This window comes from Dermacentor variabilis, unplaced genomic scaffold (genome assembly GCF_050947875.1).
Source record: "Dermacentor variabilis isolate Ectoservices unplaced genomic scaffold, ASM5094787v1 scaffold_14, whole genome shotgun sequence".
NCBI lineage: Eukaryota > Metazoa > Arthropoda > Arachnida > Ixodida > Ixodidae > Dermacentor > Dermacentor variabilis.
In genome coordinates, this window is record NW_027460302.1 from 8,877,601 (window position 1) to 8,905,429 (window position 27,829).

Here is a 27,829-nt window from a genome sequence, read left to right on the forward strand (position 1 = left end):
CCACAGTATATGAGTGAAAAAAAATTGGCACTACAACGAAGTGACTCGTTTTAAACATTTATTGCACTGAAAGCCCAGACCATACTGCACAAGACATGTCTTCTGCGGCAAATCATAATGCACAAACGTGCACACATAACCTGTAGCTGCCAATGCGCACCTCAGGTCAAGCTGGTGGTACTAACGTATGGAACAAGTGAGACAGAAATAACATTGCAAGACTCGACAAGAGTTGACAACTGACAAAAAGAAGCTTGACAAAGACAAAAAAGTTTAAAAAGCTTGTATTTTGTTCAAAGAAAATAAATTGAGATCAGACACAACATTCCAAAATTAGGGTGGGGAATACAAACCAGACTAACGCGCGCAATGCCTAAGCAAAAACTTTCAAGTAATAGTTCTGCGGAAACCCGCAAGGTGGAGGGAAGTAAGCAATAAAGGGGAAATCAGACATCCACCTGTTCGCTGCGACTGCTATATAGGAAACTCATACGGGTTCCGCGAAAGAAAAGCCTCGCAGTTGAAGAATAATTCGTCCTGGTCCGGGACTCGAACCCGGGACCACGGAAAGGCGTGTCTTCCCGCGTGTCTTCCAGGAAGTTCTACACAGTACGCGTCGCACATGCAATCAGATTACACAAGCTTTGGTGACAACAGACAGCAGAAAGAACAATCGATCACATTGCAGAAAGTTCCGATACATGCGGGCGCGTCCCGCGCTGAGCGATAACATTTGTTAGACAGTGGAAAGCGGTCAACCCAAAAAGATATAAAAGTGCACGTGTCGATATCATTAACATTGAATCGGTTACGAAGGGAGCTGCCAGATACATCCTTTCTGAGTACTCCTATAGTACAAGCCTTGCCGCCTTAACCACGGAGTTGCACGGGAGACGAGAAGGCGTCCTCTTCGTCGATGCAGCCATGTAATCGCGGCCAGCCGGTGATCGTGGTGGCGACGAGGGACGACGACCATCACCGCTGCTACAACGGAATGCGCGAGACGAACCGGAGTTACAAACACCACCATCACTACTACTACTACGACAAAAACGGCAGCAGCAACAGCGGCGAGATCGATACGGCGGACCGGCGGCGGCGGCACCCGCCTTCTCCATGGCAGTCGTAGATACGAAGGGAAGGATCCGAGTCAAGCCATCAGCGAGGCTGCCGTCGGCCTAGGCAACGGAGGAGATGGCCATAGCCCTCGCAGTACTCCACAGAGGTGCGGAGGATAGCCTGGTCATTAGCGACTCCAAAGGAGCGATTCGGAACTACACCAAAGTTGGGGTGTCCGCGGATGCGGTGCGCATGCTCAACGCCAGGGCCGGGGACTTCGGGTCAGGCACAATTACAAACAAGTCCCTCAAGTGGTTCCCCGCGCAAGTCGGCGAGCTTGGCACTAACAACAACAACAGCCGCAACAACAACGAAAACAACAATGATAACGGCCGAAGACACACCGACACCCCGCCCAACCACCACGAGCGCACCCACATCGTCGCGAGGTAGCTTACCTGCCGCAACGCGGTCACCCAGAGGGAAGCCGCTGCCGTTGTTGTGCGGGACCCCAGCGGAGGAGTGACGGCGACGGCAGCGGCCACCCCGTCCGGTAACGCCCCTGTCGTTACCAACACAACCCAAATCGCGGAGGACGGAGCTGGAGACCACGGGGACGCCGGCCGCGATGTCGAGGTGTTTACGGCCACGTAGCGAGAGGTGCTTGGTCACTACAGGAAAGAACGAAGGTACATCCACAACGCCACGGGCGGTTGGACAGGTCCCATGCGGTCGACCTGAGACGGTTGCAGACGGGCACTTTCATGAACGCCTACCACCAGCACCGCCTGTGGGCCGCACTGCACCCATCGTCCAGCTGCCCGTAGTGCGAGCGCCAACGAGCCGATATGACCCACGTGCTTTGGCAATGCCAACGCCATGAGGAAGAAGGACCAAGCAGGGGGAAGGCAACAGTAGCACCCTCTGAAGCGGGGCGCCTCGCTGAGAGATGGCAAGCCGCCCTCCTCAGCGAGGCACCCGGAGACCAGGAGTGGGCCGTCCAGAGACCCAGCGCCTTTGCCGAGGATATCGGACGATTGTCCTCGGGCGATGGACCCCTGGCAGCCTAGCACCGGGCGCCAACAGCAATAACCGTTGGACAAGTAATGTTGATTCCTATCATATCCTTCAGCCTTAAAAACCGGTTTATGTCTTCTCTAGGTGATATTCCGCCGCAAGACTGCTCCGGTCTTTTTATTGTGTTAGATTCTTTCAGTCACAGCCCACTGGTAACCAAATGTTCTTTACAACCCATCGCTTCTCCCGTCACACGCATCCTAATGCTCTGTATCTACCACGCGCCCATTGTGATACGTATCAACGTTCTTTTTTTCTGCACAGCGCGTGGATGGAATACGCTTCCTTCTGACACCACCCTCATCACTGACATTTCTCGTTTCAAAGCTGCCATCGAAGAACATCTTTCTAATCACACTACCTAACCTGACTCGCCGTTTTTTCAACATGCGCCCACCCCTCATGTAATGTCCCCTTTAGTGACTTTTAGGTATAATAAATAAATAAATAAGAAGGCCATGACGGCAGCACGACCCCGAAAGATACCTAGTAGGCCAAACAATAAGAGAAATTGGACCACTGGGTCGGAGTAGGTGTGACGACGACGGCATGACGAGAGTCTGTCCACGAAGCTGGAATGACCACAACGCAGCGACCACGACGGCATCACCGTGGCGGTTTCCCGAATAATACTTAATGACTGTATGACTAAAATCGCGTGACGATGACAGCATGAGGGCTGTTGAGCGGCAAAGCTGTAATGACGGCGATGTAATAGATAGATAGATAGATAGATAGATAGATAGATAGATAGATAGATAGATAGATAGATAGATAGATAGATAGATAGATAGACAGATAGATAGATAGATAGATAGATAGATAGATAGATAGATAGATAGATAGATAGATAGATAGATAGATAGATAGATAGATAGATAGATAGATAGGCTCGAAACGGCTGAAGTAGGCAAACAATGCTATCCGCGTTAAAAAATTGGGGGCGCATACAACGTGCGGAGAAGATTGGCGACGGGAATGAGATTATTATTCTTTATTACACTTCATTGCTTTAAGTGTTTATTTATACTTGATGAATTCCTGTGATAGTGAGCAGCCGATACAGCGAGAGGATTGTGATATCGCTGAATTTAGTCTACCGAAGGCGCTCGCTGCGACTCTTGCACAGCTCTTCTTCGGCAAGGACCTCTTTTGGGCAAGTCATGGCGCATGGCATTGCGCAACGCTGCTTGCGACCATGAATATTCTTCATGGCCAAGCTTGCGATGCTGCTTGCAGACCGAGCCACCTTCTTCGACCTCTCAGAGCTGCCTACAGCAACGGCGCCCCAGTGACCCAAGTGCACCAAGGAAGTGCAAAAGGGCTCGATTGAAAAATGTCACATACCCAGTTACGCAAGTTGGGGTGAATGCTTTCAAGCGAAGCTTCTATTGGCTCACAGGTTTCGGTGGCGTTGTCGTTGTCACGCAAAGAAACCCACTTGCTCCCAGATCAGAGCAGCCGCAGAAAAGGGCGGTTTGATGAGTTGACAGCTGCGCCGGCGCTGGAATGTGTGTCATTAGCAAGGATTCGAGCTGCATAGGCGCGCGCTCACGCCACGCGCGCATCAGAGCCGTTTCGCTTCCAGCGGAAAAGCAAATGACAAAAAAAAGGGTTTTACGCGCACTGCGGAAGCTTCGTATCCGTTCAATACAGTCCCCGCGTTGTGCATTCCCCAAGCAACAAGCAGCCTTCGACGAGCGGGGGTGAGAAATTGCCCGTAACAGGGCTCGCCGTCGGCGCGCCGATCCAGCGGCTAGAGCCACCCGAGCCCACGCAATCCGACAGCATAGAGAATCTCGCGAACTGTGTGCGCTGGTGGCCGAACCAATCCGGACGTTCCATGTTACTTAACCGTGACGAAGGGCAGGCGCACGCAGGACTAACTTCGCTTACCCCCACTTTCCGGTAGAGGATGGGTTGGTCTATTTTTTTGTATATTAGAGAGCAGGAACTACGCAGCTGAACATATACAGTAGGCCAAACTGACATCAAGGACGTTCACTGAAGTGGGCAGACATCTAGCTCCACACACCCAATGACCCAAGCAGGGGTGAGCAAGGTTATTGAAGAGCGGCACACAACCAGCGGCGCATACCGAGTGAAGCCAGCTGGCGTGAAACGCCCACACTGTCGAACGGCACACAGGCGCTGCCAGAAACCCTCAAGTGATGTTGGCCCGACAACTGATTTGGTATCCCCTCATCACTGCAGCCTGATGCTCTAACCATTGAATCACGGACTACAGAGTCGCCCAAGTTCGCGAACAAATTATTAAACACGTAACGAAACAGACAGGCATGCTCCGGTGAGAGCTTAAAATACCGCAAGAATGCCAATCGCAATAAAAACATATCTACGCAAAATGATGGATTTACCATGGCAACATGCTCTAGTCGCAGTAAAGGCATTCAAAGCTAAGGAATCCTTCTAGTTTGCTGGTTGTTCTTTCTTCATTTAGAAAATCAACTGTGCTACATATTTATAAAATTAGAAACATTCTACACACAAACTTAGCGAATTCGAGTAGTAGGAAACGTTAACTTAAGGTACCACACAGACCATATAACCTTCCATTGAAAAAAGTTGTTAAGCCATGGCATTTGGCCAGGCTTTTCGGTGCTACCACAGCTCCAACTTCAATGGCACAACTGCAACACGTTTAATAAATAGTCATAGCAAGTGCACACTTGTTGACAAGTAAATATCGTTAAGATCAAGTATGCAAAAACGACCGTGTACCTTGCATGGAGTGTACGCTAAAGTACTTGAGGTGGTAAAAGCTATTCCGCAGTCCCCACCGCGGCGTGCTTCATTATCAGATCATCGTTTTGGGACGTAAAATTTCATTAGGATGAAGCGCTAAGCACTAGCCGAGGACCTCAAAGTACATGTAACCGTAGCGACATCAACTGCAAATTCCCTTCGTCCACGCGACTTTCCCAGATCTCACATCTCCAGACACGGATTATTTGACGTCGATCAGCGCATCTGCATGCCAACAATGAGAACAGGTGAAGACGTTCTTGTGAAAGCTCTCATGTCTGTAAGAAAGGTTCCTGTGGCAGCAACAATAAGAAGGGTGAAACGCTATTTCATTAATATGTTTTTTTCTTTAATGAAGCCGCAATAAATAAGGGAGCGGGCTTCCATTTACGTTATACTGTCAGCACATAACAAATAGAACATCATCAATAGTAAGCAAACAAGTAAAAAGAGCAACTAGCGTCACAAACGGTATGATACAATGGAGAGACGTGACCCTAGTACAACGAAGGTAAAGACAGAGCATTTTTGACGAAAGAGCGACTTACAAATCTAGTTGTAGGCTTGGCTACCAGATTGCCTCTTTCATTACCACGATTTGCCAACGTTGGCAAGAATACCAAACCGGCTCTAGAAGAGCGGGTCTTCATATTAGTGCACCACACTGGCGTTTCCTCTCCTACGACGTCATAGCATCAATTCTTGATCCTCAGTTTTTTTTTTCAAAGAAATCGCTGATGGTCGAGAGCCAAGGTTGGGACAGTTGGCGTGGAATGACCCAAATATAAATAACAGGAAGAACACTGGGTTCATTTTTTCCACAGAAAACAAAAAGAATTGAAACGTAACTGTGTTTCGTCTAAAGCGGTTGGCATGTTCCGCTATCAATATCTCGCGAATGCGCCGTCCACACAAAGCGCAGCTAGTAGGCAGCGTGGAATTGACTCGCAGAGTGCATCTACGAAGTCCCTCCAGTCACCAAGGCGCTTCCATTGGCGCACTATGGCGAGCCAGAGCTCGTCGGCACTGGCCCCTCCCAGATTCAGCTTGGATAAACTTTCCTCATCATGCCCCGCACTTTCTCCATAACATTGAAGTCTGCACCTTTCGGAGGCCAGTCAAGAACGCGAACACCACATTTTTAAGAAGTTCTTCCACAGCTCTGGCGATGTGCACCGGGCTCAGGTCTTGTTGGAACAAGTACCAGCCATCTTTAAATGGCCCGTCCAGAGCGTATGGCAATAGGTGGAAGTCCAGAAATTCGCAGTAAGTTTGAGCTGCGAACGATGAGAACAGTCACATTAGCGGACCGCGGCTCTGTTAACTAATTGCTCCCCAAACGTTGACAGAACAGCGACCGCTGCTGTAGATCTAGCAAACATACCCAGGCTCGCATCTACACGAAAAGAAGGCAACAGATAATGGTCTTTTCAGATGAAAGACCTTTTGCGCGTCCGAATAATTTCTGCTTAAAAGGCCAGAAGGAAAAGGAAGATAGCTGCAGTTGCATGGTCTCCATACCCGGCGCTCTTGATCCCATGTAGATGAAAATGTCGATTCATCTGAGAATATGACTTCACAGGCGTCCAGCGCTCATATGCCCTGCCAAACTCAAGGCCCCGGCGTTTTTGGCACTCGTAAGGCGTGGCTTTTGTGCCGCGACAAATCCACGAAGACCAGCCTCTTGCATGCGCCTTCTAATTGTTTCCTCACTGGCTTGCAGGTTGACGGCTCTCTTGATCTGGAGGGCGCTCTAAACAGGATCGGCAACGGCTGCAGCAACAATGAGAAGGTCGGACTCTTCCGACGTGCATAGGTGTTGTCCCGATCGTGCTGCATCTTTACTCCGGCATCTTCATCCCTGTATGCTTGCATTATTCGGTTGACCTCACTTATGCACTTTCCTGGGAAGCGACATATCTCACGTTGAGTTATACCTGGTGAAATTAGTTTAATTATATTTCTCCACACATTCATCGGCACTCTTTTTGGCATGTTACCTCGTTTGGAATAGGGCGGAATTCGTGTAACTGTCATTGTTTAAGTATGTTCGTACCTCTTTATCAATCGAGCCGCCGATATGATCACGGTTGCATCAGACGAAAACGTCGCCCTTTGCCAGCACTAGTCACGGTCACCTACCATAAATATTTTCAGCAAATGATAAATACGGCCCACATGAAAAATGAAAAAAAGGCGCCCAAGCACCCGAACATGCAGACACGAGCGCTTATGCTCCAACGCGAGTGCATGCGCACACACACCTTGTCACAGACACCACCGGCCCAGCCCCCTAGATTAAACGTTAAGGGGCACCTAGGGCTACTGTTTTGGAGCAACGCAAAACAAACTAGGTGGGGGGGATGCACTAGGGAACAAACCCTGCTCGCAAGGGAGACCGCGCACACGCATACCATGGCAGTACTTTTTCCACGGGCGCGCTCCGTCGGCGAGCGGCCGCGTGTGTTGTGTTCCGAATTATTCTGGGAGCGCCTGTACACATGAACGGCTACCACATACGCTTTCGTCTGCATGAAGGAACTTGTTTGTTTTTCTTGCATGTGTAACACTTAAGATCGGTACGACGTGCCGACAGATACCTTCAAATTGCACTCGAGAACTTCGATCATAGTCCACGAAGCGTAAATGGGTGGGTCAAGTGTTAAAAACTGTCTAGCAGTACTTGACACAGTACTGCTAGACAGTATTCCACAGCGACTGAGCACTTCATAGTGCCTGCGCGACAACGTGTATCGATCGGCAAGCACAGTTTGGGAACGCAGAATTCTGAGTCTGACCCTGCCCAGGTGACGCTCGCTCCGGGTCGTAAGGAAAGCGCCAATGGCGTACCCAGCACCACACCAGCAGGAGCTGCTCTCGTCACCGCCAGGTAGCGCTGCACCGAGATGGCCTGGCGACCGTCCGGACCTGCGCTAACACAACTAATGCTGGTTCCGGGACCGACGGCCTGCTATTCACAATTCACCTGCCGCCGCCGTGTGGTAGTATATGGCGAGCTGTTTGCCGTGGCCTACTGTCACCACGTGAGGTCCCGGCAAGCACCACACAGCAAGCTGGAGGCCGCAAACCGTGAACAGCCGCAAGAAACGCGGTTTGCAAGCGATGGCCACCCAACCAGTGCCCAGAGCCACGCCCTGCGAGAACATTAGTGGTGCTACGTTATTATGACAATCTTTTACCAGTGTCAGACTGGCTAAAAATACACTAAGCTAATACAAGTGCAACGTAGGATGTCAATCCCATCTTGCAGAAAACCTTACAAGCAGTATTCACCTAGCTGTAGTTACGCATCTAAAGTGGGTTACGGGAGCTCTCTCAAGGTTAGCAGAGCCATCGGCTGATCGCTAAACCATAGACTGCACTGATCACTGTTTGCGAAGAAATCAAATCTTGTGTTGTCTACTGAAGAGCAGCCTACGATTCCCGAGCACAATGAGAATGAATATTTTTCGGTTTTGCGCTTTACGAATTGGAATTTGCACGCGCTAACAGGTTTGGCCTCTTCCAAACCTGTTATTGTTCGGTATTCTGGTAAACACTAGCAGACCGGGTGTTTTACCGGATCAATGGAGGTGTAAACATCCGCGTGCGTCTATATCTCGTACAAAAATGCCTCACGTGACCTGATCCTAGGTGCCTAGGGACAGCATCGTTTAGGGATTTTTCAGAAGGCGCGATGCTGGCGCCGAGCGACGCCGTGGAGTGTTCGTCCTCGGCGTGATCCTTCTCTGGACCGCGCGTTGTTCAACATTGCTCACGTGATTGTGTGTGCGTTGCTTGTGTGTTGGTTGTAGGCTCTGTGTTACTTGGCGGAAAGCCGTGAGTAGTGGCGGTGCGGATTTGGCCTCGGTGAGCTCTGGCAGTACAGAATCTGTGTTGTGTGACCCGTGCTGCGATGTGGCGTCGTCGTGTCCGACTTTGCTTAACGAACATCGAGGGATGTGCTGCTCGCTAGAAGTCATGTAAATGCAACTGCGTCGACCGCCCAGCAGAATGGCTTAGGGGCTCCGTTTGCGCGTTGACAGACATGTGCTCCCGTCTTCGTCTCATTAGCGGTTGTCGCGGGATTGTGGTGTGCTAGCTCCTTGCCTAGTATGAAGTTTACGAGGCTAACACACAGCATGTTCACGTTTTCCCGCACTATATGTCACTTGCATGACGGCGGAGTTGAAAACGAGACATATGTCCGTGTTCTTTGCGTTTGTGTGTTGTAAATTACATTCTGTTGTGGAAGTTCTGGGAGTCTTATTACGCAAGGAGTGCGAACGTAAACATAAACACATATGTGTGTCTGAAATTTTGAATTACCCATAACACCCTTTACGACTGATAAGTGGGCTACACGGCCTGTGTGAATCAGGTACCGCATGGTGCGGCGCTCTTCCGTGTGGTAGACTGATGCACGGTGCGCGTTTATTACTGTACTGTTGTGAAAACCATTTGTTTATTCACTCAATACAAATGCGCGGCTTCTTTGCCGTAGTACATTTTAGTTACGCGGTGAAGCAAACTAAATGCGGGAGGGGGCCGCTATCAGCCAGCATAGTATGTCCACTTAGGCGACCTGAGAGGCGGCGGGTGCGCGAGTGTATAGTTAAAGTACTCTTATTATGTCCAGTGACAGTGGCTCCTTTTCACTTTTAGTATGCTTCACCGCAGTACATTGCTTAGGCTTCTCGGCGAAATATTATTGTATTGCGAAACAGATAATCGTAAAAAGCCTAATCATGCAACGCTTCTTTTGTAGCTTGCTACACTGCAATACAGTGGTGTAAATACGCATCGTGCAGTAAAGCATACTAAGAGTGGAAAGGCCACATAGGTTTACACTGTGCTCATTATTTTCAATTGTGACATAATTTTTGTGCTCGTGGTAAGCTTCATTGACAATTCTTCGTACATTAAAAATTCATATTGCAGGGAAGCTTACAATCAGACTAATAAAGCGGATATCCAACAGGAACCATGGCATGAAAGAGCACAATCTCATCCGATTAATAGAAACATTCGTAATCAGTCGTATTGTATATGTGGTTCCTTACCTCAAGCTCTATGCTGCGGAGAAAGCCAAGATAGACTGCATTATTAAAAGGGCGTATAAGCAAGCCTTGGGACTTCCGGCAAATACGTCAAACGAGAAATTCTTGGCGCTCGGCGTGCACAACACATTAGACGAACTTATTGAGGCCCAGAGAGTAGCGCAGTATGAAAGGCTTACACAGAGTTTGATGGGGAGACACATCTTAGATGACATCGGAATAACCTACGAAGCACAGCACGGAGTGCGGAGAGACATCCCAAGGAAAATAAGGGAACATCTATCAATACCCCCAATCCCCAGAAACATGCCCCCGGAGTTTCACCATGATCGAAGAAACGCACGAGCGAGAGCTCTCCACAAAAGATTCCGTAGTGCCAGGGACGTGGTCTAGGTGGACGCGGCGGAGTACGCAAATGGACAGAGTATGTCGATAGTTGCTACGAGTCTAGAGGGTGACTGCAGCGTTAGTGGGACGGTAAAAACACGGAAGGTAGAGGTGGCGGAGGAAGCTGCCTTAGCACTGGCAATAGCCTCCACGGAAACTAACATCGTAGTAAACGACTGCAAGACAGCCGTCAAGAACTATGCAAAAGGAAGAATCTCGCCGGAAGCACTGAGAATTTTAAACAATTTTCGTGAAGATCGCGACATTCACATTATATGGGCACCCGCACACTCCTCCCTTCCCGGGAGCGAAATAGCGCACAACCTGGCTCGAGAACTGACAGGCCGAGCAGGTGACACGCAACAAATACTAGGAACGGAGAGAGACCGGATGACCAGCTTTAACGAGATCACCAAACACTACAAATGGGGAAGGGCCCATTTCCCCCCGGCACACTCCTCGTTAAATAGACGGCAAGCGACGGCATGGCGCCTCTTACAAACAGATACATATCCGAACCCGGTGGCCTACCACCGCTACTACCTGGACCTTTACACGGATAAATGTAGAGTCTGTGTAAAAAGGGCGGACCTACAACATATGGTTTGGACTTGTCCTCGTACACCCATACAGAATAAAATAATTAAGACGAGAGAGCAGTGGGAGACCGCGTTGCTCAGTTGTGCACCGGAAGACCAACTCAAGGCAATCCAGCAGGCCGAAGATGCCGCCAGGGCCCAAGGGCTCGAGGCCGTCATTTAGGTAGAGGCCTAGGTCTCAAATCTGCTGAGCACAAATAAAGTTTATTCCTCCTCCTCCTCCTCCTCCTTTTCTAATAGGGCAATAAGAAAAGCATCTGCAAGGTCAGGCTTAAGATTTGGTATCTTGACTCCACATAAGAGGTTGTGTACGAAATTTCTTTCATGCGGTGCTTGTCACATGGGGCAGACTGCCAGATGCCTTCATGAGAGGTTGTGTGAACATGCATATATTGTGCCCAATGGTAGAGTAGGCTTTTTGGCACATCATACTTGCATGTGTGGCTCCACTGCTTGGTTCGAAAGAATGTCAGTTATTCACAAGCACAGGGATGGTCGTACACATATCACAGTTGAAGTAGCACAATTGGGGTAGGAACATTGTGCATGCATCAGCAAGCCATTCATTGCCGTATCAGAAAAAGAGTTCCAAGTTTCTGAGAAGTGAAACCTTCGGCTAGCATTTCTTATGCAACTACATTTCTTCGTGTGTCCCTTAATAGTCTGCTTTCTTCACCTTTTTAGTAATTATTTTTCACATAACTATACACCTATTTTGTGTAAATTCGGCAATAAAACCTCCATTGGTAGTCAGTGCTTGCGCCTACATCCTCGTTTAACCTTTGCACTGTACACGCAGGATAATGGATTAACAAGTATCTCAATAAGCTGCCCTGCTAAATTCTTATAGGAGATGCTCTTTCAAGCTTGCATTCATGACTGATTTTCCCTTGTGTGCATGTTTTAGTAATAGCTCATTTGAAATATTAATTAAAACATTTCAAAAGATCTTATTTGGTGAAAGTATTTTAAGAGTTTCTGAACTCTGGTCATGATTATCAGTGTATCTTGGCTATTGCAGGACCAAGGGATTAAATTTTACCCCTGTCCTTTGTCAAATCCATCCGATCAATGCTCTAACCTCGTTCTCGTCACGCACCTAATGCTTTCATGGTGCAGTTTACTTAAGTTCTCCCGTCTTATGAATCACAGTTCAACTGTTTGATATTATTTCAAGGGAATTGTTGCGCTACAAGGCTGTTGCATCTTTTATTTTTTGTGTATTGTTTTATGTAGAAAGTTGATGCATGCTTTTGTAAACATTAGGTACCCAAATAAACTGTACAATGTTGCTGCAAGGAGCCTCGTAAACCAGTACCCAGCACTGATGGACATATAGGACTCTGGCCATGCAAGAGGATTTTCTCATAACTCTCATTCATTTTGATTTCTTTTGCGCTTTTATATGTTAAGCATATCCCGGTCGCGGCGGCCGCATTTTCATGAATGTGTAATCCAAGAACACCTGTTTACTTAGATTTAGGTGCACATAGAAGGTTTTCCAAATTTCCAGAGTCCCCCACTACGGCGTGCCTCTTAATCAGACAATGGTTTTGGCACGTAAAACCCCATATTTTTTTTTTTTTACGTTAAGCGTGCTGCCAAAGCCTTTCTTAGTACTTTGCAACGTTTATGACCATCCTTGCTTGCGGCTGTTCAGGTCTGTGTGCTTGTGATTGAGTAGAGATGGGGTGATTTAAAAGCTTTGCAGCTTAACTAAATATGAAGGTGCCAACAGCACTTCTGCATTTGCTATGCAAATTGCATGCTCAGCTAAATATATATTTGGTTAAATAATATATTTTAGTACCTGTAGTCGTTTTCATGCAATAAAGTTTTCACCAACACCAATACTGAAAGAAATTATCAGCTATTTTGTTTAAAGGTGTGCTAAAATAGCTTAGTTGGTAAATTTTGGAACTTGAAGGAAACAGTGCAAAAATCAAGCTAAGATTAGGGCAACTCCATGCTTCATTGTGTACTGTCTTTGCAGTTTCTTTCATAACCTGAAAACTGGAAGTCATTGAACTGTTGTTAAGGCATGTAAAGTCAATTGCTTTCATTTAATTCCAGTTCACGTGGTATATGAGCCTAAGGAACAAATACAAACATATGAGATAGCGAATGGCACTAGGATTCCCTGAAGTGGATGCGGAAAAAGCAAAAGCGAAGGCAAGAATGGCAGGCGAAAGTTCTGGCACATGCTCAACATCTGGATTTCCAACACAGGTGATAAGCTGCACGTTTGCATGTATATTTTATTCGTTAGATTAACCGACTGTCCCTTCTTCGTTATGTGACTTAGTTGAAACATTTAGTTGCTTCTCTTGATGTACTTGTTGATATCATTTAAATTTTTTCTTTAATAAATGCAAATATGCGATCAGGCTGTAGCAGCAATTTCGGCAATGCTGTTATCAGAGATTTTATAGGTGATCAAAGGAGCAAAATATCATATCGCATTGCCACCTTGAACCTAGAGTGAAACATTGGTTCAAGATGTAATGGTAGATGCATTTCTAGACCAGTGATACAGCATCATACTGTAATATATGTTGATATACATGCTTAGATGTAGTGAAAAGTGGGTGGCTATGCTAATCTGACACTTGAGTTGTTTTAGCCCTTTATTGATGAATGCTGGATACAGCATACCAAAAAATATTTATTTTTCTTGCTGATTTTTGGCATTGAGTGGTCAAATGTCTTGAGCCAACACTGAATGATTGACAGCAAGTGTCATTTGTTGGTTTAGAGCAGGAACACAGGATGGGAAGGAAGTTACACATGCGACTCGCTTTCTTTTCAAAGCACGGTCAGAGGAGACAGACCGGTATGAGATCTCCGGCTGTAGTGATGTCAGACACACAATGTGAAGAAATGTACAACTATAGTACACATATGCAAAGAGCTCTCCGCACAAATTCCAAACGTAGCCAGCCATATGTGGCTTGGGGAGAAGCCCACTTCCAGTTTTATTCCCCCATTTCTGCAAAATGTTATTTCTTTTCGTAGAATATGCTTATTCTCGATGTCTTTTGCACAGTTAGGTATAAAATGATTTTTTTGTATTTATATGTGCAGTCATTAAAGGTTAAACAAATGAAGTGCTTCCAATGAATGTGAATTTATAACTTTAGCGACTCTTGTTGCAATGTGTTGATCATTCCACTGTCTTTGTGAGACCACGAAACAGGAACTAGGTAGTATGAAAATCACTCAGCAGTACCAAGAAGGAACCTTCAGCACTTATACGGTACTGCAGAATGCACTTCATCGACGCTGTGGCTGTGGTGTCCTTTTCATTATGTGGTCTTGATCCTACTATGGAGAAATATTTCTGCTTTGCAATTGCGTTGCAGTACTTCAGTACTATAATTGCGTGCTGCAAAAGGAAAGTGCAAGTATTACGTAAGGATCATGTGTTATGAGGCAGTCGCTAGATGTGGTATGTCACAACACTGAGTTGCCTGCGACCACTGTAATTCGTTATTTTGTGTGGCGTTGTTAACTTGACAGAAGATAGTGGCCGTTATTTGATAATAAAGAATACTAGTTAATTCTGGCCTTTATTTAGAACTTTGTCTCATCTCTGTCAAGCGCGCAACTCCCTTTTGATGTTACTGAGATGGAGTGACTCCCTGCAAAGCAGCAGGGTAGTCCTGTAATGATGCTGTCACTCACACTTAGGCAGATTGTTTAGTAGGCAGTAGCTCAGTACCATCCCGCCATAGAATCACACCTTGCATTTCATTCATGTATAATAGAAACATTCTGCACATTTCATGTGAAAATGTGACATTGCAGAGCATTATGCTATAAGTTCACAGCAGTGAGCCCCATTATTGGGAGACAGTTGTCTCAAATTACAGCGAAGTGAAGCCATGTACATTTAGATGTGTTCTGCCTAATGCGTATCCATACTAAGCCAGTGTTGGTGTTGTCAGTTGTTGCTTGATCTTGGGTGAATATGCTGGGATTCTTTTATTTCTTTGTGTTTTTCTTGCTTTTCTTTTCATAAATGATTGTTTGCAAGTAATTACCCATCACTTCTGTAGCACCTATAGAGGCCTTTGGGTGTGATAATACACAAATACTTAGAAAAACCTTTAGTTTTCCTGTTTTATGCAGAGGATTATCATATTTCTTGTGCATTTACACTAGTAGTACAAAATTACTGGGTGACTTTACTCACGCTCTAGAAGTATAGGAAGGCCTTTTAAATGATAACGTGCAGTGTATTGGTTGCTGATGCATAAGTATGGTAATTTTTTTTCTCCTTGCCTTTAATTTTCCCAATGTTATCAAACCAAACTTTGTTATACTGTCTCTGTTATCTCGCACTTTCTGACTGCTGTGAAGTAAGCATTTGAAGTAGATGAGGGCTTCATTTCCGAGACAACAAATTTTATGAAAAAGAACTCAAGAAGGGAAACCCCGACATGGACAAAATAGAGGACGCCATGAACAGGACCACAGCTGCCAGGAGAGCAAACATAGAAAAAGAGGGTATGAGTCTTGCCGGTCTTCTAGACCTCTATCCAGCTTTAAAGCTAGACAAGGAGGTGAGTGTATCTAATTGTTCAGCACTTTATAGTTTGTATTGTGAAATTCCTTCAATTGCCTCATTGGCAATTTTTATCTTGCATTATCATAGCTGGTTAGTTCAACTACCTTAATTATAGCTTTAGTGCTACTGGGGAACCATTACCTGAGCCTTCTCAAAGCAAAAGTCAACACCAAAAACATATATCCAAACACGTTCTTTACCCTTAGGTTATCTGTCTAAAAATAATTAATTCTAATACAGTACACAAGGCTTCCTCGCACTCTACCACAATGATAAAGCACAGTGAGAAATGCAAACGTGCAATTTAAGAAACTGCTGGCACAAACTATGATTCTCACTCTGTTCCTTGCTGGGTTACCGTATGTCATCACAGCTCGACCCAAGAAATTGTCACCATTGCTGTCTACTCTTGCCATTTTGCTGTCTTGTGGCAGCTTAAATCTCCTAATTTATTTAAACTACACTGTTTTTTCCACTTGCTGCTACATAGCAGTCAACTGCCTCAGAGCTGCTCTTGTAAAATCCTGTGAGCACTAAGTATCCTGCAGCGTGGAGCAAAAGACAAAGCATTTGCGTGGCGCTGGCTATCTGGGAGACACTTTGGTGCCTGTTACTGAAAGCCCATAAAAGATGTAAAGGTGCCTGCACAAAGAAGCGTGCCATGCACTTTATGGATTGCAAGGTTGTTGAGGTGGTATACAATATTCCACTTTCACGTGGAAAATGCTGTATAGGCCAGACAGGGAGATGCCTGAAAGACCTCATAAGGGAACACCGAACCATTGTCAGTACCCTAGCTGCAGCTAGTCACTTAGCTGATCAGTGCCACAAACACAAATGCTCCCCATGCTTTGATAATGCATGTGTCCTAAGGCGGCTCAGTGGTCAAATTTATAGGAAATTGTTTGAAGCTTTTTTGCGTACTAAAAACAGATTATAGATGCGTAAGCACACCGCCTTTGGCGCTCACAAGGAAATTAGTCACGCGTCTGCATATGAACATTTGCATCAATGATCCGCAGTGGTTTATCATGTCTGGTTTTATTTTATTTATTGGATTGTTTGCTCATATGTTCGTGCTTACACACAGGCATACTTGCTGGTCCTCGATTCATTAAAATTTCTCAGTTAAAAGTCCCGCACCCTGTCCTATCCCCTCTCTTATAGAAATTGTTTTCACACTTATAATTATGTCGCTACAAAAGACACCAGTACCAACTAGCCCAACTCTCTTCTCTAGTTTCCAATTTGCTGTGCATGCTGTAGCCCTCAAACAGTAAATATGACAAGTTATTAGTGTTACAAGCATGCCTGAATGGCATTCGCTTAAATACCATGAAGTAACAGCAAATAACTGCATGCTCCTGCTCCAGCGAAGCTACTTCAATCGAATTAAAAAGCTTTGTCACTAACTATTGTAACAGTTGTGTCACCACTCACAGCACACAGCATTTCTGTTTTTAATGCTCATGGAATGTCAAGTTATCAAAGTTACACTTCTTGATGTTCAGCTTTCGATGATTTGTTATGCAGGGGTGCCAGCCAGAAACTTCACATTTCTCAACAACTGTCCTTTACTCTTCTGCAAGACTGTGCATCACTCATTGTGACCACAAATAATCACATTGTCTTAGCACAGATTTCTGCAAACTGACAGTACCGTGGTACTGTTGGCCATGCTTCACATTGTTTCCATGAACTGGTTTCAAGCTATGTTTTAATTCTTACAGATCTGCAATGAATGCTGTCGCCTAAATGGTGTACCACCTGATAACGCATTGCTAAAAGCATTGAACGATTACGGCGACCATATTCTAAATGCAGCAAGGCTCAAGCGAGCAGTGCAGTCAACTCTGTGCACTGTGCTGGCAGAAATGGCTGTGGAGAACAGAATTGCGAGAGACTGTAAGTCTTTATGGCTCAAGGTCATGCGTTCTTCTAGGTGGCCAAGCACACAAATTCTTTTCCTGCAGTGTATTTCAGTTAGTGCATTGCCAGTGTTCATAAGCAGCTTTGGAAAAATAGAAGTTTGAGGAGTCCAGTGATATATGTGCCACATTAAAATTTTCCTGCATCAGCACACCTCATAATGTAGGCGCATAGTCAGATTGAGCTTATTTTGCCTCCTATTACACTATTAATTGCTGTGCCATATAAAGTTCGGCTAGCTGTGCTCACTGGCAATAACCCTTTCAGTCATAATGCAGTCTTATCAAGATGCAGCTCTTAAATATCCTGATACCAACTAAGTTGCAAATATTGAATATGGCACTGATTACGAATGTAAGCTTCTACTAATGCTAAACGGATAATCACTGTAAGGCAAATAATGCTAAACAACACTATCTTAAAAACATAACACCATGTTTCACAAAAAAGCAGAAGTGTTTCTCTGTGTCATCGCTGGTATTTAGTGTTTTTGTTTTCATTAGAAGGACCTTACATCAATAACAGTGTCACCCACTTCTCTAGCAATTTTAATTTATTTTCGTGAAATAATGCATGCAAACTAAAAAATGTCACATTCAACTTTTTGCGTAACGGTGATGACTGGCCTGACGTCACTTAAATATCATTCTACAGGCTGAGATTTCTGCTGAGTTTGCTTTGTATTTGCAGAAAATTTTGTGCATATTGAGGCCACACACAGTCATGGCTGAAGGGATAAAGTTATGTGTTGCTCATGAGCTATATTTCAGCTTTACTTAAGGAAGCCACAAAGCTATTTCAACACAAAACCTATTTCCATTGAATAGCTTCTGCTGATTGCTAAGGAACCATAGAGGGCATTATTGCTGCAGTATGGTACGCAGCATAAGATTCACCCTCAATTGCTTGTTTACATAGCATTAAAGTGAAACGCACTAGTGAGTCACGAGGAAGCATGGCAGAAAGGACAGACATGATACCATTCATTGTTTGTTATTGTAGCTTAATAATGCATTTCACTACAACATGTATAACAAGCTAGCCCCGCATTAAGGTAGGAACAGCGCTAAGGACACAAATTGAAGGCGCACGAGGAAATGACACATTGTGATGTAACATTTTTTCTATGCGTACTCACATAATCCACGTCCTTAGTGCTGTGTCTGCCTGAATAGGAGTAAAAAATTTGCTGTGTTCGTATGAACTAGCCTATCCTGAAGCTTTCTAAAATTAGCATTACATATTTCTATGAAAACTATGGTAATTTGAATCAGTGTCTGTATTTTATGCCATTGAAATACATAGCTATTGCTAAAGTTTGCCTAAAACAAGAAAAACAAAGAGCAATGTGAAATGAATAAGGAAGGTTTTCATGTTCGATCCAACCATAGAAAGCCTACGGTTCAACAAACATGTTTCACGGGCAACCATTGCCAAGGGTGGTGCTAGTTAACACTCCCAAGATCATATCTAATAAACGTACATAAATGCTGAGCGAGGTGAATAGGAGAAAATAGCCTCCATCGTAGCTTAATTGATGTAGCATCAAATGTGTAAGGCAGGTTACGTGGCAAATTGTTGTTTTGTCTACTATTTTATTTTCTTAATTAGTTGTGCATTTCAATAAAATCAAATTAAATTTTCCCTGTGCTTTCCTTGGTCTAGATATTCGTTGGCTTTATACAGTCTTGAATAACAAAGTCTGGTCCCTTCGTTCACCTTAATTATGTTTTAACCACTTGCAGTACACTTCCAGAAGCAAGCATCATACATCAAATGGCTAAACAACACATCTTGCAAATATCCTTATTGTAGACAGCTATATGCCGTTACTATTTGTTCACTGCCCATTTAGTACTGGATTGTGCCACCGAGATTCCTGAAGTGTACTCTTGTATGACTGTACGAATCTTATAAACTGTTAGTGCTTGTAGTTTTGTTGCACTTGCTAATTTACTGAACAATTACAAGCAGCGAAATTGGTCAGCAACTGCAGTGCTTTCACTGGTGTTATTTTTCTCTTCAGATGCAAGAGGCTTGGGCGCTCTGATGGTTCTACCATTCCTTGTCAATGAGCGAGGGGACGACATGTTCAACAAAATGGTTAGAACTTTGAGCTGTCAGCATGACTAAGTACATAATATCCACATGGGGCAATAAAAATGATGTAGAACTGTGGGGAAATTTGGGAGCTAGAAAACCACTAAGATAAACAATTTAAGTATAGCCCTAAATTAAAATTGCCTAATTTTGTTAAACTTAATTATTAAGCCATAAGAAGTATCAAGTAATTTATCCTCGTGCCCAGGTCCTTTATCTATGCCATTCTATGTACTCGGATTATTAGGGCGACCTTTTGCTGGGCTTTGAAAACATAGAAAGTAACCAGAGAAACCATTCATGCTGTCTACCTAATAGACATTATCTAAGGAATTATATCTTGTTCTGCAATCATCCATGGATACACATATGATCTTGCAAAATTAAGTTATAAAAATTGAACTCCAGCATATTGCATTTTTGTAGCACACTAATATGGGCACTCTGGCTTTTGAAGTAAATGCTTAGAACTGTTCTGTCCTAATTTCTTGTAATACCGTATTTTACTTGCATAATGATCCACTTTCATAATCATCGCAGCCATGAATTTTGTCCCTTTCCGATGTAATGATCGCACCCCGAACTTTCCGCAGCGATATGTCGTGCGCCAAGTCCAGCTAATGATGATCGCGCTTAACATCTGTCGGATGATGTCGAATGGTACGCGAACAGGACATACCAAGCAGTCTGCACACCCGAACACTCTTAAGCAGATGCCCCATTTCGTTCCTTTCATCACTTTACGCACTTGCATGATAAAAAGCTACAACCAAGCTCGAATTGGCTTTATTATTTGTAGGCTTTATAATGGTTGTGGTCGACAACAAAAAAGGTACTTTTCAATTCTTCCCATCTACACTCGTGGCCACGCAACAAATGGCGAGGGGCAACGATGGTAGCCACGTTTACACTGATACGTTAGAAGTGTACCCTATTCATATGATGATGCTTCTAACACAGCTAAGGCATTCGCCCACCCATAGTGGAAGCATGCCGTATCAAGATAGTAGTGCCGCAGTTTCCGCAGCGAGCCCACCATGCGTTTCTGTCACTGGCAGCTAAGCGCACCCATCTCTGTTTCTGTCACCTCAAAGTCGTCATGGCTATGTTGTTGCCGCAAACATGCCGATAGTAACGATATTATGCATTATTGATATGGAAGAGACTGTGTTAATGCGCATAATGCACTCACGAGAAGAAGAAAAAGTCGCATTCGGCGCGTCCGGCTTGCTCCGCCAGCCACCAATTTTGTTTTGGTGTCCCGCCAGTGGCGTAGCTAGGTCGTCTGGCACCCGGGGCCCATAGGTCTTCTGTCACCCCCCCCCCCCGGGTGTAGTTGAGGAAGGCGAGGATATCGACAATTTACGTACTGGTAAATACTGGTACTGGTACTGGTTAGTACCAGTACTGGTTTCACTGTTGGTACTGGCACTGGTGGTACAGTACTGGTGGTAAACTACTGGTTTCAGCACCAGTACAGCCGCCTTGGATACTGCGCACGTCCGCCGGGTCCCCCTCTCCTTCGCTTTCTTTCCCATAGATCACGAATGCAGCAGATATTGGCGATGAGGAGCTACGGAGTCGCCATCTACCGGAAGCGCCTCGCTGGCGTAGTATGAGGGATCACGCGGAGCACTCCTCATAGGTTTTGCTGTCAGCGCACACTGAAAAGACCGCGCGTGAGCTCTCGCGGACATTTCTGTAAGTACTTTCAAAAGCAGAAAAGTTTTTTACTGTCTAAATAATAATCTTGGGCAAACTGAAAGCAAAGAATCGTTTACAGACGCTATCTCTTTACCGAATACGTACAATGGAACGCCACAGTGCGCGGTCGCCGCGATGGAGTCTCCCGAACCATCTTCTTGCGTGAAAGGTAGGCAAACTCTGAGAGCAAGCAATGTGAAATATGGTCTTATAGTGTTTGTATAACTAAATGGAGCATAATAGAATGAAGCCTCAATACAGCGATCGCACAGCTTCGCAGCGACCGACTGCGCGTCTGCATGCTTGTCCGCGCACTCTTTCGCTTTCGCCGCGTGCGCATTTTCGCACCATGCCATGAGCTTTAGGTCGCAAAATATGAGCATTTGACAGTATACAAGCAACCATTGTTGTGTGGGCGCTATCAGAGCAGTTCAAAAAAAATTTCATTGTAGAGACTTCGACGCCTACGGGGACTGTGATGTGCCGTCGCGACGATTCAATCTTTTTTTTTTCTAAATTCTTGGATGTTTCAATATTATTTCTCGAGTTGCCTCGCACTATATATTTATTGGTGTTCTCAGCCTGCGATATCCCGCGGCTTCTTTTTTTGTTACCCAGTGCATTAATTCATAACGCACACATATATGCCAGGCTTTTCTTTTTTATGTGCTTCTTACCGCTCCCTTTCCATTCCAGTGAACTTGCCAGTATCTATAGCATCGACAAGTTCATAGACTAAACCGTCATGACATCAGTCGGGCAGCGGACTCGGGCGAGCGTCTCAGTGCGCGTTTTTCGAGCATCGCAGACCCGGCGCCGTAGCAGAAATCTTCGCGTCCGGGCTTGCTGCATACCCGAATTGTAGCCGATGACTGTTTGCCGGTTTTATGTTTCGCGAGCCAAGCTTCACGCAGCTTCTTGTCCTGCGGCTACGTATGAATAAGGCTGACACCGGGCTCCGTTGCGTACGTCCGGCACTGCGGCACCGAGGAGTAGCCTACCATGTTGCTCGCCTTCAAAGGCAGCCACAACCTTTTGTAATGCTTTCAATCATTGTAAAGGAGACACTCGAAGCGGGAAAATCTCGCCACTAAATGAGGACCGCAGCGTACGAGGGAATTTAAACTCTCGTTTTCAGTTCGCTTCGGCGCTCCCGAAGCAGTCGATGCAGTCGCTATGTCCACGTGATCCCTAATAGCACGTCACGCCGACGGTGGCACCAGCTTTTCCAGGGGTGGAGCTCGAGGCCAATGCACGCTGTTTCTTCTGCGCCAAATAACGCAGGGTGCTGCACTGATAACTTGTGATAAGCTCATGCGCACATCTTCTGTCAGACTGTAAGGCTTGGTAACCAATACAAATGCGGCATCGCGGCAAATACGGCTCACGTCACAAGTAAAAAAAAAAATTCATAATGTTCTAATTACCAAATTAATTTTAGCGACAACATTGCATTTGCAAAATTGAAGGCCGACATTCATATCTTGCCCAACAACAACTTCACAAAAATCGTGGTAGATACTATGGCCCGCAGTATTTTGGCTGTGGGCCGCCCTGACGAAAACAAAAATTAAATTGTGTCTCAATGACGCTGATCTCCCCACCATATTAGAAAAACGGAAAACGCCACCTGCCTCCCTGCTGCGTGGGCGCCATTGTCATGACAATTACGAGTTCTCTTCATTGTGATCAATAAAGCCTTGTTTTTATTTGCTGCTATACGGACAAACGGGATTATCCGAGCTGAGGTACCACCAAAAGATTGGGAACAGGGGCGCTATAACGTAAAACTATTCGAAACTTTTCTATTTCAATTCTGCTATCAGCCCTCCACGATTGGTCAAAATTTTTTTCGACCACCCCCACTTCACCTGTCTGTCACGCGACGTCACGAGAACCGCGATACATCCCCATCTGACATAATGTGTACACACTGATTATGCATGATTTGACACGAAAAAGAAAAACAGTTATTTCTGATTCGAACCCTTTTCGCCATTTACCCCTCGGCTATTGGTAAAAAGTTTTCGGGCTGCACCCACTGCACCTGCCTGTCACGTGACGTCAAAAAACCGCAAGAACTCACCGCGTCAAAGTGACGTGTACGCGATAAAGATGCATTAATATGCCAAACAAAACTGAATTTTCTTCGGAATAGCCGCAGGCTGCCCCGTTCCGAAAGGAATGATGATGGCTGCCGCCGATCGCTCAGACGCTGGCTACTCGCACCTGCCGGAGAGCATGGGTGTATTTGCGTATAATAAAACTTCTTGCGTGGCCGTGTAACGTTTTCGAGCACTTTCGGCACATTTACCCCCTCATTCTGCCAACTCTTCTTTGCTGAGGGTCTGTTTTAGCGTCATTCTTGAGCTTCCGTTGCATGCCGCCGCGATTTTAGACCAGCCATCGCAAGCTAAGTGAGGGAAAGCCGACCAATCGTAGACGCCGGCACCACCCTCTTCTTCCGGTTGTCGACTTTCAGTGCAGTGGCTCTGCCCCGTCGAATCCTTCTCCACTTGAGCGTTTTCCTCGCCTCTTGTCAGCCAATTATATACGACAAGCCGCTCAGTGTAGGCAATGTTATTCGTTTTTCAAGCAAACAAAAGTGACCTCCTATGAACGAGGAGAGCGTTTGATTGGTCTGTTCAGACAACCCTGCGGGTGACCGCCCGCTGCTTGCGTTGGCGGTTACGCAAATTTGACGTCAGGAGATTGGAATAGAAACATATTGGAATAGTTTTACGTTATAGGGCCCCAGAATAGAGCACGCTTCGCGTCGATTGTTGGCGTCACAATAAAAAAAAAAAAAAAGAAGACCTCGATGAAGCCCGTGCCAGCGAAACCTGTTGGTCTGCACTCGCAATGGAGAATGTTGAGGGATCAACCTCACTGGTCCACTATTTCATATTTCTTTCGCTACTGCCATACTGGGCGCCACCCGCAGTGCCAAAGTACTGTAGGTTGTAGCACCCAAAACGATTTTGTTTAGGAAGTTTTTGATATGACTTTGAGTCCTCAATTCTGGAATTGAAGTGCTTCCTCTATAAGTACAAATTAAGGGATTATTAAGGATATGATTATTACTTATCTGCCATATTTTTCACGCTACCGAGTTCCTAGTAGTCACAAAGACACATAACTTCATGAATATCGGGAAATATCCTTACAAAATTCACGTGTTTTTTTTTTAATTCTGTGCAGCTGACACAGACGCTGTACTCGTGACATGAAGTCACACAACAACAACAGTTTTCTGAAACTTTCGAGGGTAAGAAGGAATGCGTGAAACATAACGGCAGGTTTCGCAGTGGCTTCTCGGAGCGAGCGGGAGAGGGGAAGTAAAAGCGAGTTGAACATCACGGCGCCCGCGACAATATACAGCCTGTCGAGTCATACGCCGCCGAACTCTTCGGCCGCACCGAGTCTGAAGACAATCGAGAGAATACCATTCGCGACTTTTGACGGCCGCACTTATGCAACGTCGCTCTCAACGAACGCTTCGCCGTAAACGAAAGCGCCGGGTGCGCTCGTTGAACGCCCTCTTGCTGCTGTCTTTGTTCGTCTTCGCTGCGCGCTCTGAACGGAGGAGGGGCCCAAGAACCTCAACGCCTTACAACGCCTCACTGTATGTTTAGCGACTCGTGCTCCCAGCATGAACGCACGGCACGAGCGCACCCCACATGAAACATTCCGCTAAGACGAATAATTTAGCGACCATTTCGCGAATTAAATTTTTTAGCTCGCACATTCGTGCAATTATTTCGTGGGGTGTTGATAGAGCTGCAGCCGACAATTCTGCGGCGCAACGCATCGGGTAGATGCGCTCGGGCTACTGGATACTAGAGCATTCTTGGCTATTTGCGCCCAGTCAAGCCGGCGGAATGAGGGGTGTCTTCACGCATATGACACCCCCCCCCCCCACTGGCCCCTTGCACCCGGGGCCCACGGCCCCCCAGCCCCCCCTGTTGCTACGCCACTGTGTCCCGCACTGTTACAGTGGTAGCCGCCTATTTCTTGACCTGTTGTCATCCCGTAGCAACTGCGGGATGAAAAAAACTGTTTTCTTTTCGCAGGAAATATCACCAGCGTAATCATCGCACCCCTGAATTTGCATCAATTTTTTTGGCAAAAATGTGAGATCATTATGCAAGTAAATACGGTATAACAAACCATTTCTCCGTACCTCAAACAAAAACTTACGCCTTTGATAATTTTGCACTGCTTAAGTTTTCGTTTGGACAACCCTTAACTAAAATAAAAGTCACTTTTTTAATAGGTCACTGAGCAACCCCATTTGTTTTTGAGCACCAAGAATTTATGCTATGTATATGTTTGTTTTGCACACACCAGGAAAGGAGTTCGCCCACCCCACATTGCTGTACACTGGCAACAGCCCCATGCCTTAGGAGGCCATGTGTGTGCAGTGTGAGGACATATGTGTTGATGTACTGGACTTCACTTCTGGTGTAGTGCTGTTATTTTCTATGCACTGGGCGTTCAACATCGAATAGATCCGCTCTGCAAAGCAGGCGCTCTCATTGCTAGAGCACATGATGCAAATAAAAACAAAAACAACAAAGCTAGGCACCAAAGCACTTATGTTTGGAGTGTTATCAAGGCCAGTGACTTTTCAGCAGAACCGGAACGTTTCTTTTGTGAGCTATCGATACTTGCAATTGTATAAATGTACGTATTTTCTGCCGGTTTAAGTTCTGTTTTGGTTCTTTCTTTTGTTCTGTTGCAAATTGCTTCTCCATTGTGTTAGCGTTACTTTCGCTTGTTTTCTAATTTATTACTATTATTTATTATTTGTCATTCCGAAAATGCACCTTCTGCTAGGGCCAAAGAATTGGCCTGCAGTATGGTTAAATAAATAAATAAATAATGTCTTCGAAACAGGGTTGCGTTTGGCGACTTCGTGCTGATGCTGCTTTAGGCACTTTCCGAAGTTTTCAGATTTGCCAGTGTACAGTGAATCTCATTTTTTGCATAGGAATTTATACACGACACCAAGGAAGTTCTTCGCGTGCACCATTTCATCACTTAGCTTGCTGGAAACGACATGCGCCACACAAACACTGCAGTCATTCAACACTCTGGTAAAACTGCAGCCAATGCCACCTGCATACAGGATGGCAGCACGCTTGCATTTCTTTGCCACCACTCGGCGGACGGTCGCCGAGGCATAACATCCTTGCTCACTTAGCACTTACAGAAGCTGGCCGTTACTTGCCATGTCATTTCGCACCAAGATCAACTCTCCTTTCTGCCTTTAGGGCTCGACCGAAGATGGAAAAAAGCAAGGTTCCTAGCGATGAGGCGACCGAGCATTTGGTGGCCCTTAAGGTTTACAGAATCTTGGAAGAACGCTTACATAATCCTAGTCCATAAGAAAGGGGACGCCAAAGACTTGAAAAATTATGGACCGATCAGCTTACTGTCCATTGCCTACAAAGGTTTACTAAGGTAATTGCAAATAGAATCAGGAACACCTTAGACTTCCGTCAACCAAAGGACCAGGCAGGATTCCGTAAAGGCTACTCACCAATAGGTCATATTCACACTATCAATCAGGTGATAGAGAGATGAGCGGAATATAACCAACTCTGATATATAAAGCTTTCACTGATTACTAGAAAGCGCTTGATTCAGTGGAAACCTTAGCAGTCATGGAGGCATTACAGAATCAGGGTGTAGACGATCCGTATGTAAAAATACTGAAAGACATCTACAGCGGCTCCACAGCCAACGTTGTCCTCCATAAGCAAAGCAACAAAATCTCAATAATGAAGGACATCAGGCAGGAAAATCCGATATCTCCAATGCTATTCACAACCTGTTTACAGGAGGTATTTACAGACCAGGATTGGGAAGAATTAGGGATAAGAAGTAACGTAGAATACCTTCGTAACTTGCAATTTGCTGATGATATTGCCTTGCTTAGTAATTCGGAGGACCGACTGCAATGCATGCTCACTGACTTGGAGAGGCAAAGCAGAAGGGTGGGTCTGAAAATTAGTCTGCAGAAAACTAAAGTAATGTTTAACAGTCTCGGAAGAGAACAGCAGTTTACGATAGGTAGCGAGGCACTGGAAGTGGTAAGGGAATACATCTACTTAAAACAGGTAGTGACCGCGGATCCGGATCATGAGAATGAAATAATCAGAAGAATAAGTATGGGCTGGGTTGCGTTTGGCAGGCATTCTCAGATCATGAACAGCAGGTTGCCATAATCCCCCAAGAGAAAAGTGTATAACAGCTTTGTCTTACCAGTACTCACGTACGGGGCAGAAACCTGGAGGCTTACGAAAAGGGTTCTACTTAAGTTGAGGACGACGCAACGAGCTATGGAAAGAAGCTATGGAAATTATGGTGATGACGTAACCAGCAAAACTGAGCGCTTTAATCACTACTTCCAATCAATATTTTCCGGCACTGCTGCTATTGTGAAAGACTTACCAATTCCTACCGACTTCGAACAAATGGAAAACATAAAAATAACAGAACAGGGAGTTGCTTCACTGCTCAAGAACGTTAAAGTTAGCTCCGCATCTGGTCCTGATCAGATTCCAAACTAT

General features: G+C 45.4%; 1 protein-coding gene across 1 annotated transcript in view; it reads right to left on the reverse strand.

Annotated features, from left to right (window-relative positions):
- Positions 1-27,829, reverse strand: part of LOC142567775 (WD repeat and HMG-box DNA-binding protein 1-like) — a 350,415-nt gene that overhangs the window by 207,264 nt on the left and 115,322 nt on the right. The window contains exons 4-5 of the mRNA XM_075677936.1: positions 7,889-8,057; positions 7,701-7,830 (exon numbers count right to left, since the gene is read on the reverse strand). Coding sequence (XP_075534051.1) covers positions 7,701-7,830; positions 7,889-8,057 — 299 coding nt within the window. The remainder of the gene's footprint in view (positions 1-7,700; positions 7,831-7,888; positions 8,058-27,829) is intronic.